The 16,161-nt window shown below is 42.8% G+C and overlaps 1 protein-coding gene across 1 annotated transcript in view; it reads left to right on the forward strand.

The window, feature by feature from the left end:
- CLYBL (citramalyl-CoA lyase) overlaps positions 1 to 14,463 on the forward strand; it is a 218,572-nt gene extending 204,109 nt beyond the window's left edge. The window contains 2 exon segments of the mRNA XM_033104835.1: positions 11,751 to 11,850; positions 12,887 to 14,463. Coding sequence (XP_032960726.1) covers positions 11,751 to 11,846 — 96 coding nt within the window. The 3' untranslated portion in view covers positions 11,847 to 11,850; positions 12,887 to 14,463.
- Positions 14,464 to 16,161: the final 1,698 nt, after the last annotated feature.

Below are 16,161 nucleotides of genomic sequence, written 5' to 3' on the forward strand. Positions count from 1 at the left end.
GTTCCCAAAGTGATGTCCTCAGTTACACCTGTGGTTGCACAAACACACCATGGCTTTCATGTCTTTAATAGCAAGATCCAAATAAGGGTCAGGAAAGGATGGTTTTACTCCTTGGACATCTTTCTCTTTCTTTTCCCCTTATAGTATTTCTCCCTCTTAGTATGTATAGCTCTGTATGTGTGTTTCTGTGTATGTCTTTCCTGTTCTTCCCTTGTTTTCCTTTCCATGAATTCTTTTTTGTGTCCTCTTTTTCTATAATTATATCTTTCTTTCTCACCACTTTATCTCTACACCCCACCACCATCCCTTGCCTTCTCTCCTTTAACTGTTTATAACAGAGAAGTTCAGAGCATTCTTTTAGTTTTTGTTGTATATATTAAAGAATTTTGTAATTTTTTATATTAAAAGCAAGTAACTGAAATTTTATTTTATAAAATATGTAAGTCAAGATTTTCTACTATAATTCTCTTTTTTTTTTTTCATTATTGGTTAGTGGACCTCAATGAAAAAAGGGAGGGAGCTTTTCTCACCACTACTCTAGAGATTAAAGAATTCTCTCTTTGTATCACTTACCTCCCTGCAGCATTTTGGACAGAAATAGGTACACAATATACATTTAGTAAATACTATTTAGCTAACTGGTTTCTAGCTTCTGACAGTGCTAAAAAGAAATTATTTGTTCAACTTTTTTTTTTTATTAAAATTTATTGGGGCGACAATGGTTAGTAAAATTACATAGGTTTCAAGTGTCATTCTACTTTTAACAGTATATACGATACTGACCTTTTGTTTCCTTCTAGAAAAAGTGAAAGAAAAATTTTTCACCAATTATTTCATCTGTTATTATCAGTTAGTTGTATATCAGTAAATCCTACAAAGTTCAAAGTGCCTGCCAGTTAATATTTGTTCATTTAGATGTATTTTCCAAAGAAAGAGTAAGTCTGCAGTGTATAAAATAGTGTATAAAATAAAAGTTCAACATTATTGGTCTTAGCTGCAAGCTGCTATAATATCCTTCATTCTCTGCTTGTCTCATAGGCAATACCAGCTTGAATGTGACATAAAGTATTCTAAATTAAATAAAAATATTTACACATTTATCTCAGTGTTAAAAATAAAACTATTTTCAAACAAGATTTCTAGAGTCAAAAAAAAAAATAAAAACCTGTGAGTGAGGTGATAGTTGCAGAACTCTAGATAATTCCTAAAAATCAGTAAATTATACACTTACCAATGGGTGGATTTTATGGTATGCAAATTATACCTCAACAAAGCTATAAAACTGAGAAAATTAGCACAACATCTTATTTGCTAGCAGATGTGGAAACTCCCTTAGATTTTGCAATGTGCTTGTAAATCCAATTTTTTCACCTCGGTAGGTAGCTTTCCACGTGGCATACTTGGCTTGATTTTCCCAGATTTCCTTATCAAAAGCTATTTAAAACAAAGACTTGTCTATTTCTATCTGATCATTCTGCCTGAAAATATTTAAAGATAAATGTTGCTGCCTACATTTGGTGAGCTCTGAGAAGAATTTTAAGAACACAAGTCACCTTTGGTCTCCCCTTTCCATTTGTGAAGTAAGGATGGCCCCAGTCCACTGCGACCCTCCATCTGGGCAGTAGACAGCTCTGGACTGGTCACAGATTAAGATAATTGACCCAAACATTCACCTCAGCTCTCCTCCCTACTGTTCAGCCGCCTCCACCTTCCCTGCCAAATTCATTTTCCAAACCTTCTACTGTTTCTTTTTTCCCTCCTCCAGCTTCCTAAAACTGTTGGTAAAGTCCCAAATTAATCTTACAATACTGTTTCTATTTTCTACGTAGAGCCAAAGCAGAATCATTCCTTTTTAAAGAGCAAAATGGTAATGATGTCTATTCATTTTACACCTACAATATCCACATTCCAAGGAATTTCCTCCTTTTCAAACCCATCAGGTCTTTTGTCTTTGCTTATCCGTCCGCTTCCTTGTCCTGCTGACCCTGTGCTGAAAACTCGGTCCTTCTTTTCACTGCCTCCCCCAGCATAAGCGATGCTCCTAATTTCAGGTCACTGGCATTTGATTATTATCTCCTCCAGCTGATGTTCTTAAGTTTTTAAATTCTTTTAAATATGTTTGTTTCCACATACTGGTGCCGTGTCAAATATATAGCACCCCTGATTCTAGTTTCTTAAAGGGGCGATCCCATCTACGATTTATAAGAGGTTAGAGGGAACAGGAAGCTTTAGGCAAGAGTCGGCCTCTACTCATTGCATCTTCAATAACGTTGGTCTCTCAGAACCCTTAAAGCTACTCTGAAATCATAAAATCCTGTTATAATTCAACTGCTCTGCTTCTCACTGGGCCTTTCTGTGATACGTGGAATGAAATGATCTCTCGCGAACAGCAGCAGCAGTGGTAATAGCAGCAGTGGAGGTAGCAGTGATCACGCTGCTGGTAATGGCCATCAGATAGAGGTGGTGATGGTAGTGGCAGCAGTTTCGACACAGACATGGTCCTGCGTGGTGACAGAATGGCAGTGGTGGTAGCAGTTGCAGCTTCCATGTACTGAGAGCCTGGTATGTGGCAGGCCATTGCGTGTCTTATTTAATCCTCATGATAACTCTACAAGGGAGGTATTAATCCCCACTCTACGATGAAGAAGCTGAGGCTCAGAAAAGTACCATTATTTCTAGCTGTGAATCACACAGCTAGGAAAAGGAAGAGCCTGGATTCAAATCCAGGTGTATTGACCCAAAGCCCATAGTCCTGACCTCTGCATTAAGGTGACTCAAAATGGGACAGCCCAAAAAAGCAGTCCCTTTAGCTCCATGTATCTTTGTGTAGTTTTTTGTTTCAGTTTCAGCTACTGAATACCACCTGAGAATGTGCCCATCTTGGAGAGTTTGCCTATTTGGTTTTGGTGGAAAGTCACAGAGGAGCTGCTTGGACAGGTGATCCCTGGTGTCCTCTCAGGCCAGCACTGACCTGGCAAGTGCACCTGTGCTGGGGGAGCGTACAGAGCCCTTCATTCCATTCTGCAGTGATGGTTCTATGTTCTTTTTTAAAGCCAGAGAGCTACAGGGGAAAGGACAGGAGGCATAAGGAGGGAGCTTCTCCAGGCTTTTCCACCTTTCAGAACTTGGAAAATAAATCCAATAGACTGCCCAGGACACAGGGTCCCGCCCCCTCTGAGGCCCTGCTCTGAGGCCAGGGCTGAAAGGACCTTCTGAAGCAGTTCAAACAGGGCCTAAATTGTTACTGCATTCTCCCAATCAGGTATGAAATTACTCCCTTCGATTATTCCAACTGTTCCATTCTTAGGAATCATTTAAACGGCTTCCCCATCAAAGGCCATGGAATGTCATGTGTCAGAATTTCAGGCTCATGGTAATGACAGATTAGCCCAATGTGAGTTCTTGTCCGTGTTGAATGCCTTCAGTAAGAACTTTTAGAAATTTTCACAGAGATACATTAGCATCTGTAAATTCTCTGGCCATGGGAGTAAATGGCTGTTGAATTTTAATTGAAAATATATTAAAATACCTATCAAATTATCAGTACATTTTAAAGTGTTTTTAAAAGGAAAAACATGTTCTCTATTTCCCAAGTCTTCAGATATTCTTTACTCTCTTAAAAGATGGTTTATCCATAAAACAAAGGGTTACTGATATCCAGAAGCATATACAAGGATCATGTGTCACCTTTTTTAATCCTTCTATAAATGCTTTGAAATTTTGAGGACTTAAAAATGTCATTCACACATTTATTATTGAATTTTTTTCTCACCGAAAATATCCTTTGGTATTTCTGATATTAAGACAATTATAGTAAGAACTCTCAAGTGGAAACTCAGGATGGAAGCATGTTATATTTCAGTAGTCCCCAAATTCAGTTATTAAAATTGCATTTTCACATATTGCTTATCTGTACTTTACCTATATATTATTTTTTTCAGTCTCATCCTAAGTAATAATATCTCTGAAATAACAGTTTAGATATGCTAGTTATATTTTTATATATGATATCAAAATAAAATTTTAAAGTATATATAAAACAAATATAGATTATTTTTTTATATTTTAAATTTTCTTTCTAGAATCATCACCAGTATCACAGTTGACAGCCATACTTTGGGGATATATGAGTTAGTACGAAGAATATGCGATTTGGGAGGAAAAGCCTTAGATTCTCATCCTATCCTTCTCATAAGTTCCTTTAAAAAAAAAATACTGATTCAGTTTTTGCATCTGTAAATCAGAGAGACAGCCATTCCTCCCTTACTACAAGTGAGAAATATCTTTGAAAATATTTTGTAAAAGTGTAAAGTACTATCAGATGAAACCTCTTTTTCTGATAATGGGTCTTCCTAGTAAGAGTACAGTCTTCCCGTTTTTAATTTGGAAATGCACATTCCAGGGCTGAAGGCTATAGTTAGAGTATAGGACCACAGTTGCTGAGAGAATCTTCATATTTCCTCTTCAAGCAAGGGAGAGTGAACATCCTTTTCCCACCGCCAGCCTCCTTTCCTGGCTCTCAGATCTATGGATAAAGAGTCATTCCATCCATCATGGTCCCACTCAGAAGCAAAGCTGAGCCGGACCCACCCAGCTCTTTTAGCTTTCCCATTGTTGGGTTCCCCGTACCACCCTGGACAGAGGGAAAGTGCCCCAGAATAAAGGAAAGGAAACAGGTGGTTCAACTTCCTCCCGTTGGGGCACAGGAAAGTGTAAAGTCTGGGGCCCACCAGGGCAGCAAGGACAGAGGGATCCCTCGTGGGGTTTCCAGTCCTGCTTCATAAGCAAAGACAAGTCTAAGTACTTTGTCATAAGGGAAGTCAAGCAGCGAATGAGTAGCAGAACCAGTGTTTTAAAATGTTGTCTGTCTCCCAGATTGCTCTACTTTAGGCTAGATTAGCCTCCCTTTCCTTGGGCCCTAGAGAAACCCCTCCGTCCACAACAAATCCAAAGAAAGATGCAGTATCTCATACTGTGGTCCTTCATTTTGCTTGATCTATTGAGTCATTGATGGTCAGAGGCACGGGTGGCTCTTGAGGTACAGAGAGAAAGCCTGCCCCACTCTCGGTCTCATTGTGCTACTCCCAGTTCCTCTCTCTCTCTCTCTCCTCTCTCTCTCTCTCTCTCTCTCGACCTTCATTTGACATTTCTGACCTTATAAACCTCACTTTAAAAGTACCTATTCCTTGAAGCCCTTCCCTGGCCAAACCACCCCCATTTTGATGGCTCCTTCTCTCTGTGGCTCCTCCATCCTTGTACCATGTACCTTCTACTTACTTGCATTTTAACTAGTAGGTCATTTGCATGAGCTAACCTGACCCCAACGCAGCATCACATTTGTTGGGGTCAGTTACTGTATCCTACTGGAGGCGCTCAGCAAGTGTTACCAACTGACCAGTATACGCGTATATTACCAGACCAGGGAAAGATCAAATGGTGCAGAAAGACGCTTGCAGATAAAGGAAAGGAGAAAGGTAAGATAGATTCTATCTTCTTATATCATTCTTTCTTCGGTCACCCAGCTCAGGCCCCACAAGAGAGCCTAGCTCCACCTCAAACATGATTTTGGGGGGTACTGGGTTCTAGGGATTCAAAGATATATGAAGACATGGTTTCCTGCCCCTCAAGGGCCTCACAGCATAGTGAGAAAGACAGCAGTGTAAACAAGTAATTACAACAGAGGTGTGACAAGGGCTGTAAAGGGAGGCTGGGTAAGAATGGAAGGAGATTAGCCCTACAGGAATATCCAGACATGCTTCACAGAGATGGCATCTTTTTGTGCATGGCAGCACCAGGAGGACTTTGCCAGAGAGACTAGGAAAGGACCCTCAGAGCAGAGGAGCAGCATGTGGGAAAGGGTGGGTTTGTGTGTGTGTGTGCACGCACTGGTGGACTGGCAGGAGACAAGGCTGAAAGTAGAGGCAGGGCCGGGGTCCCATCAGGGGAGCCTAAGGTTCCTCCTGAGAAGATTGCACTTGATTCTGTAAGTCCAAAGGAGCCAAAGCAGGGTTTAAGCAAATGGGATCATCCTATCCTATATTTTAGAAAAATAACAATCCCAGTTAGGAAGGTGCCACTGCCCCATAATAAGTATCCCAGCACTCTCTCAGTGATACCTCTGCTAGCCGGCCTGGGAGCCGGGCAGCTGCCCCACTGAGCTTTGGGTGACAGGCCACCAACCTTACATCCTTAAAAGAAACATCATAACCGAAGGGTTGAGAGCACCAAGGCCATACGAAGGCCTGTCCAAGGACTCTCCAGGTGTGATAAATTGAAAATGGGGAAGAAGAAGACTGTCAGAGCATCATCTTCCCCCATATGGAGGAGTTTCAAGGAGCAGTTAACTCTATGGGGAAGGAAGAGCTACATCACGGGAGGTCACGGCTGCGCCTGAGAGATTGTAGCCAGTAGAGATACAGCCAAGATCTTGAAGAGAAATTTGATAATGGCCAACGCTGACTGAAAGTTTTAAGAATTCACTGGGAATTGTTTGTAAGGGAAATAATTAATCAGTTAGGTGTAAGACTTAGCATCACAGAGAAGAGGTTACCCTGAAAACGGACTTGTAACAGCTATACTCAAATACTATCATTAATGCCGACCAGAAAAATCCCTCTCGTAGGGAATCGCAGTAACGCCATCATTGGAAGCTGCCAGAGAGAACTCCCTGAATGCCCAAAGAAGTTCTTTGAAAATCAAGTGGGTAGGGAAAGCATTCGATTCAATTTATGGTTTCCAGAAAATTACTCCTTTACTCTAGAGAAGGCAATTCTCAAGTACTAAGTGCCAGACATGCAAAATATGTGTTTCTCACAGGTGTGATTACTGTTGTCATCACACCACCACCACCATCATCATCAATACTTTTGCCATCAGATTATAAGTCAGATCCCCCCCCATGGAGAACTTCAGGATCTGATAAAGTTCTTGTTATTTCAATGCCTATCTTACCACCAGGCCATGACGGAGGTGTTAGAAAACTACAGCCCTGGGTTGTCGGTTAGCTCAGTTGGTCAGAGCGTGGTGCTAATACACCAAGGTTGCCAGTTCGATCCCCACATGGGCCCACTGTGAGCTGCGCCCTCCTTAAAAAAACAAACAAACTACAGCCCCATAGTAATCGTCTTCCGTCCTGTGCAGATAATACCCATGCTAAGGTGATACTGCCCTTCACTTCCAAGAGCCTGAAACCAAGGAACACGTATAGGAAGATGTGCCAAAGTGATCGACCAGTCATTTTTTACAACGGACTAACTCAATAGGTAATCGCTGAATAAGAGCCCATTGCGCAAGGAGCTCCCCGGCAGCTCTGGCAGGGACACAACATCAAACCTAAGTGAGCGGTCCAAACGAGCAGAAACCGTTCCTGATCGGAACGGGCCGCCATTTCCGACCCTCTCAGCGCTCTGTGCCCATCACACTGGCTGTTCCTCTCATTCTTCTTGTGTTCTATGGCACCTGCTTCTTTCTCCCCATCTCTCCAGCAAACTGGAAGCTCCTTGAGGGCAGGGATGGAGTCGTACCTGTATCATAGCTGTCCTGCATCATAACCATTTCTACTCAGGGGGGCTAAAACGGAGCTCTTCAAACTTCGGTGTGCATCAGAATCGTCAGAAAATTCCTGGCCAAACCACAGGCTTTCGGTGTCAAACAATATAGGGTCCAGCCCAAGAATCCGCATTTTGACAATCTCCTCGCCCCCCGCCCCCTGCCCTCAGATGATTCTGATTCAGGTGGTCGGGGAACCCACTCAGAGCACACGTTTCAGGGGATAAGCCTGGAGCACATGCTGTGGATCAGATAGAGCCAGGTTTTAACTCAGGTTTTAATTCTATGCCTCCTACCAGTAGCTACAGGGCAGACTTGCCCAGGTTTCTTAAGCTCTTCGTGCCTCCATTTCCTCAGTTGTAAAATGAGGATAAATACAAACTCATAGAAACAACGCAGAATGGTAGTTGCCAGGGCTAGGGGAGGGGACATGGGGAGTAGTTGTTTAACAGGTCCTGAGTTTCACTTTTTGTTTGTTTTATTTGTCTTTTTAAAGAGTTGTAGTAAAATATAACTAACATACAATATTATGTTAACGAGTTTCACTTTTGCAAAATGAAAAAGTTCTGGAGATGTGTTGCACGACACTGGGATATATTTAACCCTACTGAACTGTACACTTAAAAATGGTGAGAGGGCCGGCCCAGTGGCTCAGGCGGTTAGAACTCCATGCTCCTAACTCCGAAGGCTGCCGGTTCAATTCCCACATGGGCCAGTAGGCTCTCAACCACAAGGTTGCCAGTTCAATTCCTCGACTCCCTCAAGGGATGGTGGGCTCTACCCTGCAACTAAGATTGAACTCGGCACCTTGAGCTGAGCTCCCGGATGGCTCAGTTGGTTGGAGCGTGTCCTCTCAACCACAAGGTTGCTGGTTCGACTCCCGCAAGGGATGGTGGGCTGTGCCCCCTACAATTAGCAACGGCAACTGGACGTGAAGCTGAGCTGCGCCCTCCACAACTAAGACTTAAAGGATAACAACTTGAAGCTGAATGGCACCCTCCACAACTAAGATTGAAAGGACAACAACTTGGAAAAAATCCTGGAAAAATACACACTGTTCCCCTTCCCCAATAAAACCTCAAAAAAAAAAAAAAATGGTGAGAATGGTGGATTTTATGTTACATGTTTTTACCACAATTAAAAAGAAATAGAAAAAATATTGCTTATGCAAATGAGTAACAGTATCACAGTGGTGTTATGAGCATCACATGAAATAAAGCATGTCCCGTTCCAGGAACAGTCCCCAGACAGCAACTGCTCAAAAAATTACAGCTATTATGATTGTTGTAGTCATGGTTGTTAAGGTTTTTAACCATGAATGGGTTACTATTTAAAGGCATTTTAATCCAAATTATAGTCTGAATCTTCAAGCTGATGCAAGTTCCCTTTACTTTTGGAAATGGTACGTGCGCCAGTTTCTCAGGAATGCACTGGGCTGTGAAAGTGAAACTTACCTATCACTATTTATCAAGGAATGTTTCAAACCCTCCCCGCAAATTCAAATAGCTTTTCACAAACTGTATTTTTCTAAACCTGGACCAACAGAGCATTCACATTTCACAGGTAGATCCGTGTGCTAAAAAAACCAACCATATTCTAGGTCGATACGTGAAAGCAGGAGGATATTGATATTAAGCCGTGTGACTCCTAACACTAGTTTGCAGAGATGAAGGAAACGAAGAACAATAGTGTTGGATTTGATTTCCCAGCCTAAGCTTCATAAAGGAAGTCAAGCAAAATCTGCCACCGTCGAAGAGAGAAATGATCTCTCTGGCTTGAAACACTACATGAAATATTTTGCATCTTTGATTTACATGTGGAACTCAAAGCAGATTCGGGGAACATGGCATAGACCCAAAACCGTCATTTTAATTCTCTGTGCATCGTTTTGATTTTGTGTGCATCTATGCTAATTTCGTCCTGCCAGCCTATGATTTAAGCCTTCGCAGGACAGATGTGCAGTTTTACAGGGCCGTAATCCACTTGGTGGGCGGATAACCAGGAGGTCTTTGGTCTTCGTCATTTACTCCAATAAGGAAACTAGACTATTGCCTTGTAAAACAGCATGAGTCCCATGCGCTGATTTCACGTGTCATGCTAACCCACGGAACATCCTCGGAACTTCTCACCAAATTCATCAGGGTCACGGAGATGACCAAAATTAGTTCTAGGCTAAATGAAACTAGGCAAAGGCCAATCTGGAAGTCTCAGTAGTGAAAATAGGAGGGTTGGAAATGACTTACAGTGTAGGATTTTAGGCCACACAGGTGTTCCTATGAATCAGATTTACCGTTCTGAGGCTGAGAAGGTTAAGCAATATAGTCACGCGTCGCTTAACAACAGGGATACTTTCTGAGAAATGCATCGTTAAGCAATTTCATCATTGTGCAAATATCACGAGTGCACTCACACACACCTAGATGGTATAGCCCACTACATACCTAGGCTGTACGGTGTGGCAGCCTACTGCTCCTGGGCTACACACCTGTACAGCATGTGACTGTACAGGCAATTCTAATGTGCTGCGTTATGGCCTTACAATGGCTATGGTGTCACTAGGTGACAGGAATTTTTCAGCTCCATTATAATCTTTTTTTTAAGACAATTTTTGTGTGTTTTGTTTGTTAGTTTGTTTAAACTTTTATTTATTTTAAGTGTGTTTTTCCGGGATCCATCAGCTCCAAGTCAAGTAGTTGTTTCAGTCTAGTTGTGGAGGGCGCAGCTCATAGTGGCCCATGTGGGGATCGAACCGGCAACCTTGTTGTTATGAGCACCGTGCTCTAACCAACTGAGCTAACCGGCCGCCCCTCCATTATAATCTTATGGGACCACCATCGTATATGTGATCTGTCATTGCCAGAAACGTAGTTTGTGGTGTATGACTGCACTGGTGCAACTGCTAATCCTAGTGATTTTAAATCTCTCTTGATTGAAAAATAAATTCTGAAATCATTGCTAAGGATTCCCTGCCAATTTCTTTTAACCTCCATCTTATGTATAACTCTATGTTATTGTGGGAAATAAGGATTTTCAAAGAGCCCAGGAGATCCATCCCAGAAGTCCTGAATAATGGCATTGACTGTTGACAGGTAGTACTTGTAAAATCCGGAAATAGATGGAAATATGTACAAATAGGCCAGCTAGGATTATGAGTGCTCCAATTCACCTCCAGGTCTCAAAAGACCACCTGCTGTCCACTCACACCAGCATCTTTGCCAACAGGTAGAAGGAAGGAGAATTGAGATGAAGAGCTGTGATTACAGAAAGCAAAAAGAAGTGATTAAAAGAACAAAAATAACCAGATATTAACTTCAGATTCTGGGCATGCTGCCTCTGTCCGTTAAATTTTTCTGATGCGTTGAGGGAACTACCTTGTTATCTTACTGTGGGGTCTGTGATGAAGACTTGAAGTTCTGAGACCCAAGCACTAGCTAGCCCCGGCTCTAACTTTTCCTAGCCACGTGACCTTGGAAAATCACTTAACTGCTTTGGGCCTCCATTTCTGCATCTAGAACAGGACCCAGATCACATGACACATTCAATAAGTATTTGCAGAAAGTTTAAAAAAAATGAATCTGTAATGGGGATAAACCAGGAGATCTCAGAGATTCCTTCCAGTCTCACCATTTTTGTTATTGTTGTTACAGGCTCATGTCCCTTGTCATTCTAATCCACTTCTGCAAGTTTGTACCAACAGAGGAATCTCTTTTTACTCAGTACAATCCTACCTTACATTTTCTCATCACATGTTAGTGTTACCCTTCAATTATGTTACAGCAAGGAGGAAGCATTTTGCCGGAAACTTGATCATACACTTAGTTTTTTCAAACAGTAATCAGTTACCAGAGCATATTACTGTTTTCAAAGTTCTATGCAATATTTCAAAACCTAACTAAGGAATTATTGACATTTTCCTTCCATAATTATTTTCTGCTTGATTTCAAGAGTTAAATGAAGTTTCCAACACGTGTGTCTGAAGTTTTTCCACTCCATTAAAATGCTAAAGGTTTTTTTTTTCCCCTTTTCAGAAGGGGAAAAAAAAATCTTTCCCCTGTAATTTACATTGGCTTTCTCAAAAGTTGGGTGGGAAAGTCAGTATAATTCAGGTGGAATCTAAAATGTTCTTGTATGAGTGTGCGCCGAAAGGCAGCCTATAATTTCTGAGCGTTTTTTTCAGGAAGTTTATATTCTCTGTTTTCCAGGGAGCCTTTACTTTCCAAGGGAGCATGATCGACATGCCATTACTGAAGCAAGCCCAGAACATTGTTACGCTTGCCACATCCATCAAGGAAAAATGATCTGGTAAATGAGGCTCTCATCAGGTGGGCGGAACATATACAGTGGGTTTCTTAAAGACAAACCATAATACTCAGGGCAACTTGTGAGCATGCCAGATTGGAACCTTTCTCCATTTACAGTTCATGTTGATCACAATTACTTTTGTTGTTGTTAATGCACTGGCCAGTGAGTCCTCTAAAAATGAACTTTCTTCGTTTTGGTTCCAAGTTTATGATTTTATTGTTCATGAATGTGTTATAAAATGTGGACTTACAACGTCACAGGGAGCTAAAATAGTGGGGGAAGATTGGCTGTGAGGGAAAGTGAGGTCTTAATGAAACAGGTCTTTCGCACACACAGTACTCCCTTTACCCTTCTCACGTTAGAAGTGCCCACATTAGATATTTCCCACATTGTTCATTTGTTCACTCAACCCCGTAATTTTAAGAAAGGCTAGCCTTTTAAAAAATAATGACGAAATGAAGGGGTTGTGTTTATTTCACTAGAAACTGATAAAACACCAGAGAGGGCATTGAAAAGTTGATTAAGTATCTTATTGGTTTTTACAGATATCTCTACAAATAATTCTTCAAAGCTGATTTCTGTTAACCCTCACCCCCCAAAAAACAAAACATCCATAATCCTTGCACTGCTAGATGATGACTATGAAAGCCCTCTTCCTGGGTGAATGCTTTGGGTAAACAGTTACCAGCATTAAAAAATAAATGTGCAGAAGCACAAGACCATCCATTCTCCCCCTTTATTTCCCCGTTTAACTGTTTGCCATTGAGGCCATTTCCCCTGTAAATGTATGGCCGGGACAGGGCCCCCTCGGCAATAAACTTGTAGCCTCTAAGAAGACACAATGCGGCGGAGCTGGTGCATATGGTCCCCTCCGAGATTTGCATCACATTAGAGATGCTGCTACAGGTCGTATGGGTGGTGTGGTTAACGGGCTTAGTAAAGCTGTTTTGAAGAGGTTAACCCAGCTTGTAGGAAGGGTAAATAAACATAACAACCAGCCATTCTTCCCTATTCAGCATGTGCTCTTATATTGAAGGCTAAAGGGTATTGAAGCTGCGAAGGATCAACTTGTGTTTGCCAGAGGACGCCAATGAAATTTGAAACACCAACAATCAGAGATTTTGTTTCTGCTCCTCATTAAATCATGAGCTTTTGTGTTGAGACTCTGGACGACTGTTCTTTAAGAAATTAACAGAATGGGAAGTTTTAAACTCTACACCAACCTTTTCATGACCTACACAGCAGCAAGGCTGCTACTCTTAGACAAACACCGCAGGGAAGGCTGTTCTGTTTATTTAAATTTGTAAATAGAAAACAGTTGTTTTTTATCTTCAGTTTTCGCCTCCTCCTATGCCCTTTTTGTTTATTTCCTACGCGGCCCCTACTATGTACCCCAACAAGGGGTCTACTTTCCCCCTACCTCTTCCATTCCTACAGGAAGCCCAAGAGGGGAGTAGAATTGAAGTTATATACAAGGAAAGGCACCGTGGAATCAAACCAAAGTGGGAGGGTCCCATACGCCATCACGCAACACCCACCCACCCACCGCTGGGCAGGAAGTGCACAATCCAGTTCTGACAGTCCAGCAGATGAACCTGACCCAGGCAGGATGGTTCTGGGGAAACACATTCTTGAGACACCAACTAATATTCCCAAACATGGGACGTGAGGAGACAGCTCTTAAACTGAGAAGGGATGTGCCAGGCTGGGGTCCTAGCCTGCCTTGGGCAACACACCTCCCCTCCTTGGGGCACCCCCTTCACCCACTCAAGAGCACTGTCACCTGTCACCTTAGTCACCCTGTGCTGCCTCAGAGGTAGCTGGAAAGGAAGGTGAGAGCTAGCCCCATCCTCATGGGGAGGGGCTAGAAGGAGAAAGATGGCATCTCAGCCAACTTCCGAGATGATTGTCCTCCAGCCAAACTGGGCTTCAGGACTGCGGACAGGGGCAGTGCGTGGCAGTTACAGGAGAAGCAGCCCCCACCCCATCCTGCTGTAGCAGTTGTGCCCACCTATGCCAGTCGTCAGGTATTCACAAGGGTCATCTAGGACCATAGGTGTCCCACAGTCAGACCTGTGTATTTAAAATGCAGAAACACAGGAGGACTGCTCAGAAGACAAAGACCTCCTCTCCTTCTGACCTGTCTCACACATAGACACCCCTCAGGGTGCTAGATGTATAGGCAGGACCTGTCTTAAAGAAAAAATAAAAACCTTCCTTCATCCTTCCCCATAGGCAACCCCACTTCAACCCAAGTGTCCTTGCCGCTCTTTGTGTTGGTCCAGATAACCCCTCCAGGTTTTGGCAGGATGAAAGGGCAGATGTTCTAGTCTCCACCCCAGTTACATAGGCAACCCCCAAGCTGTAGGTGGGCCTCAAGCCACCGAGCTCACCAAGAGTCAAATCCTCCCTCTGAGGGCACGTCCGATGCCGGGGTGAAGGCATTTGGACCTCGGGAAAAGCTGTCCCCTCAGCAACCTCTCTGGGTGGTGCAAGAGCCTGGATGTGGCTAGGTCTCCCCACCCCCATCACCAACAGGCCTGTGGGGTCCTAGGTCCCTGACCATGTTGGCCCAGTCACCATGCCCTTTATCACAAAACCACTTTGCTCAAATAAAACCACCTTATTGTTTAAGTCTCTCTAAGTGTCAGATTTATCGTCTTCCTCATAACCCGTGGTCCTGATTATGGTAGCATCATGAGAGTGGGACCCAGTAGAGCTGAAAATCTACACCAAGTTCCCACTCGGGGTAGAGACCCTAATCAGAGCCCCAGAAGAGTGTTTAGTCAGGACCAGAAACCCGTTGTGCCTCATTTCTTAAAGAACAAAATTCCAGGACAGGAGGTGCTGGGAGACCAGAGGCATCACCACTGTTTTCCCACCTGCATCTCTGTGGAGCCATGGGAGGGGGCTGGTATCACAGGGAAGGTGGGAAGGCTGGAAGGCGGGCAGGGTGAGCTGATCCCACTTGACATGATGGCAATGCCCAACCTGGGGGATTCCTCTGAGCTAGGAATGGACCACAAGAAGAAGACTTTGCAGTAATCTGATTAATTAAAAACCATACCTGTTTATATTTTGTGTAGCTCATCACAAGCCCCTGCACCCCACCACCCCCCTTTTATTAACTCTTGGGGGCTAAATTATGGGCAACACTATTAAAACATTATCAGAACTAATGAGAAACAATTACTTAGAAAATGAGCCAGGACAAGATTGAGTTGAGAACATCAGTGGTGATCACTGCAGATTAGTTGAATAAATCATCAGGTGCAAAGCAAGACTGACTGTATGTATGCAAAGCACTGTCACGGGAAAATGAAATTGAGACCTTTTTTTTGCATAATTTTTTCATTAATCTCAATAGGACCCGTGTGGTGTAGATTGTTTTATTCCCCTAATACCTTGCCTGAGGGGGGGGTGTCCAATAATGTCTTCATTGTTTTTACTGAGGTCTTAATGACAATCTGTGACAACCTCATTTTAATGTATAGAGGATTATATCAATACCACCATGTTTTATTGAAATGGTGAGGCAAACTCCGGTGGAGTCAGGCACTGTCCTGGGAGCACAGGTTGGGAAGTTCCTGGGCAGCTATCTGGGAACTGGTCCCTTCAGATTTCCAAGTGTTTTACAGCAGGCTGTCCTTCCGTCCTCTCCTCCAGGAATGGGCTGGGGAAAGTGTCCTCAAAAAACGAAGGCTTCACGGCCTCCAATTTGAATTTGAAAGTAACTCGTTGCCTGGCACATTTTGCTGGGTAGATGGAGCAGACCTTTTTTCTGTCTCTTCCCCCCCTTTTATTTCCCCTTTTCTAGACTATGTGTGTTAATTATTATCATTAACATCTTTGCTCCAAAATGGTTTTGTGGGAGTTCGGGAAACTGACTCACCTTGGAAACACTGAATTTCCAATGATGTCTTTAGAAGTGGAAAAAGAATACACGCTTTTTTATTTGAAGTACATTCTGCTTTTACGATTTCCGTTTATCTTGGAAAGCTAAATGTCTTCGTGGGTTTTATTATTATTATTATTATTATTATTATTATTATTATCTTTTTTTTTTACCTCTAGTACTTGGAAGGCAATCGGTGGCACGATACAGGTTATGGGGTTACCAGCAGGATCTTGTGCTTGTGAATGCTGGCGGGAGTCCCCGAGCGGGTCTGTAACCTCAGAGGTTCAGCCACTGGCTCGGGGTCACTGTCCTCCCAGCCCAGGCGCCCTCCCCCAAGAGGGTTTCAGATGGAACTTAGGGGGAAAGTAACTAGCTGACCGCAACATTTAAATGTGAAAACCTTAGTCTGTCTT

This window comes from Rhinolophus ferrumequinum, chromosome 4, assembly GCF_004115265.2.
Source record: "Rhinolophus ferrumequinum isolate MPI-CBG mRhiFer1 chromosome 4, mRhiFer1_v1.p, whole genome shotgun sequence".
Lineage (NCBI taxonomy): Eukaryota > Metazoa > Chordata > Mammalia > Chiroptera > Rhinolophidae > Rhinolophus > Rhinolophus ferrumequinum.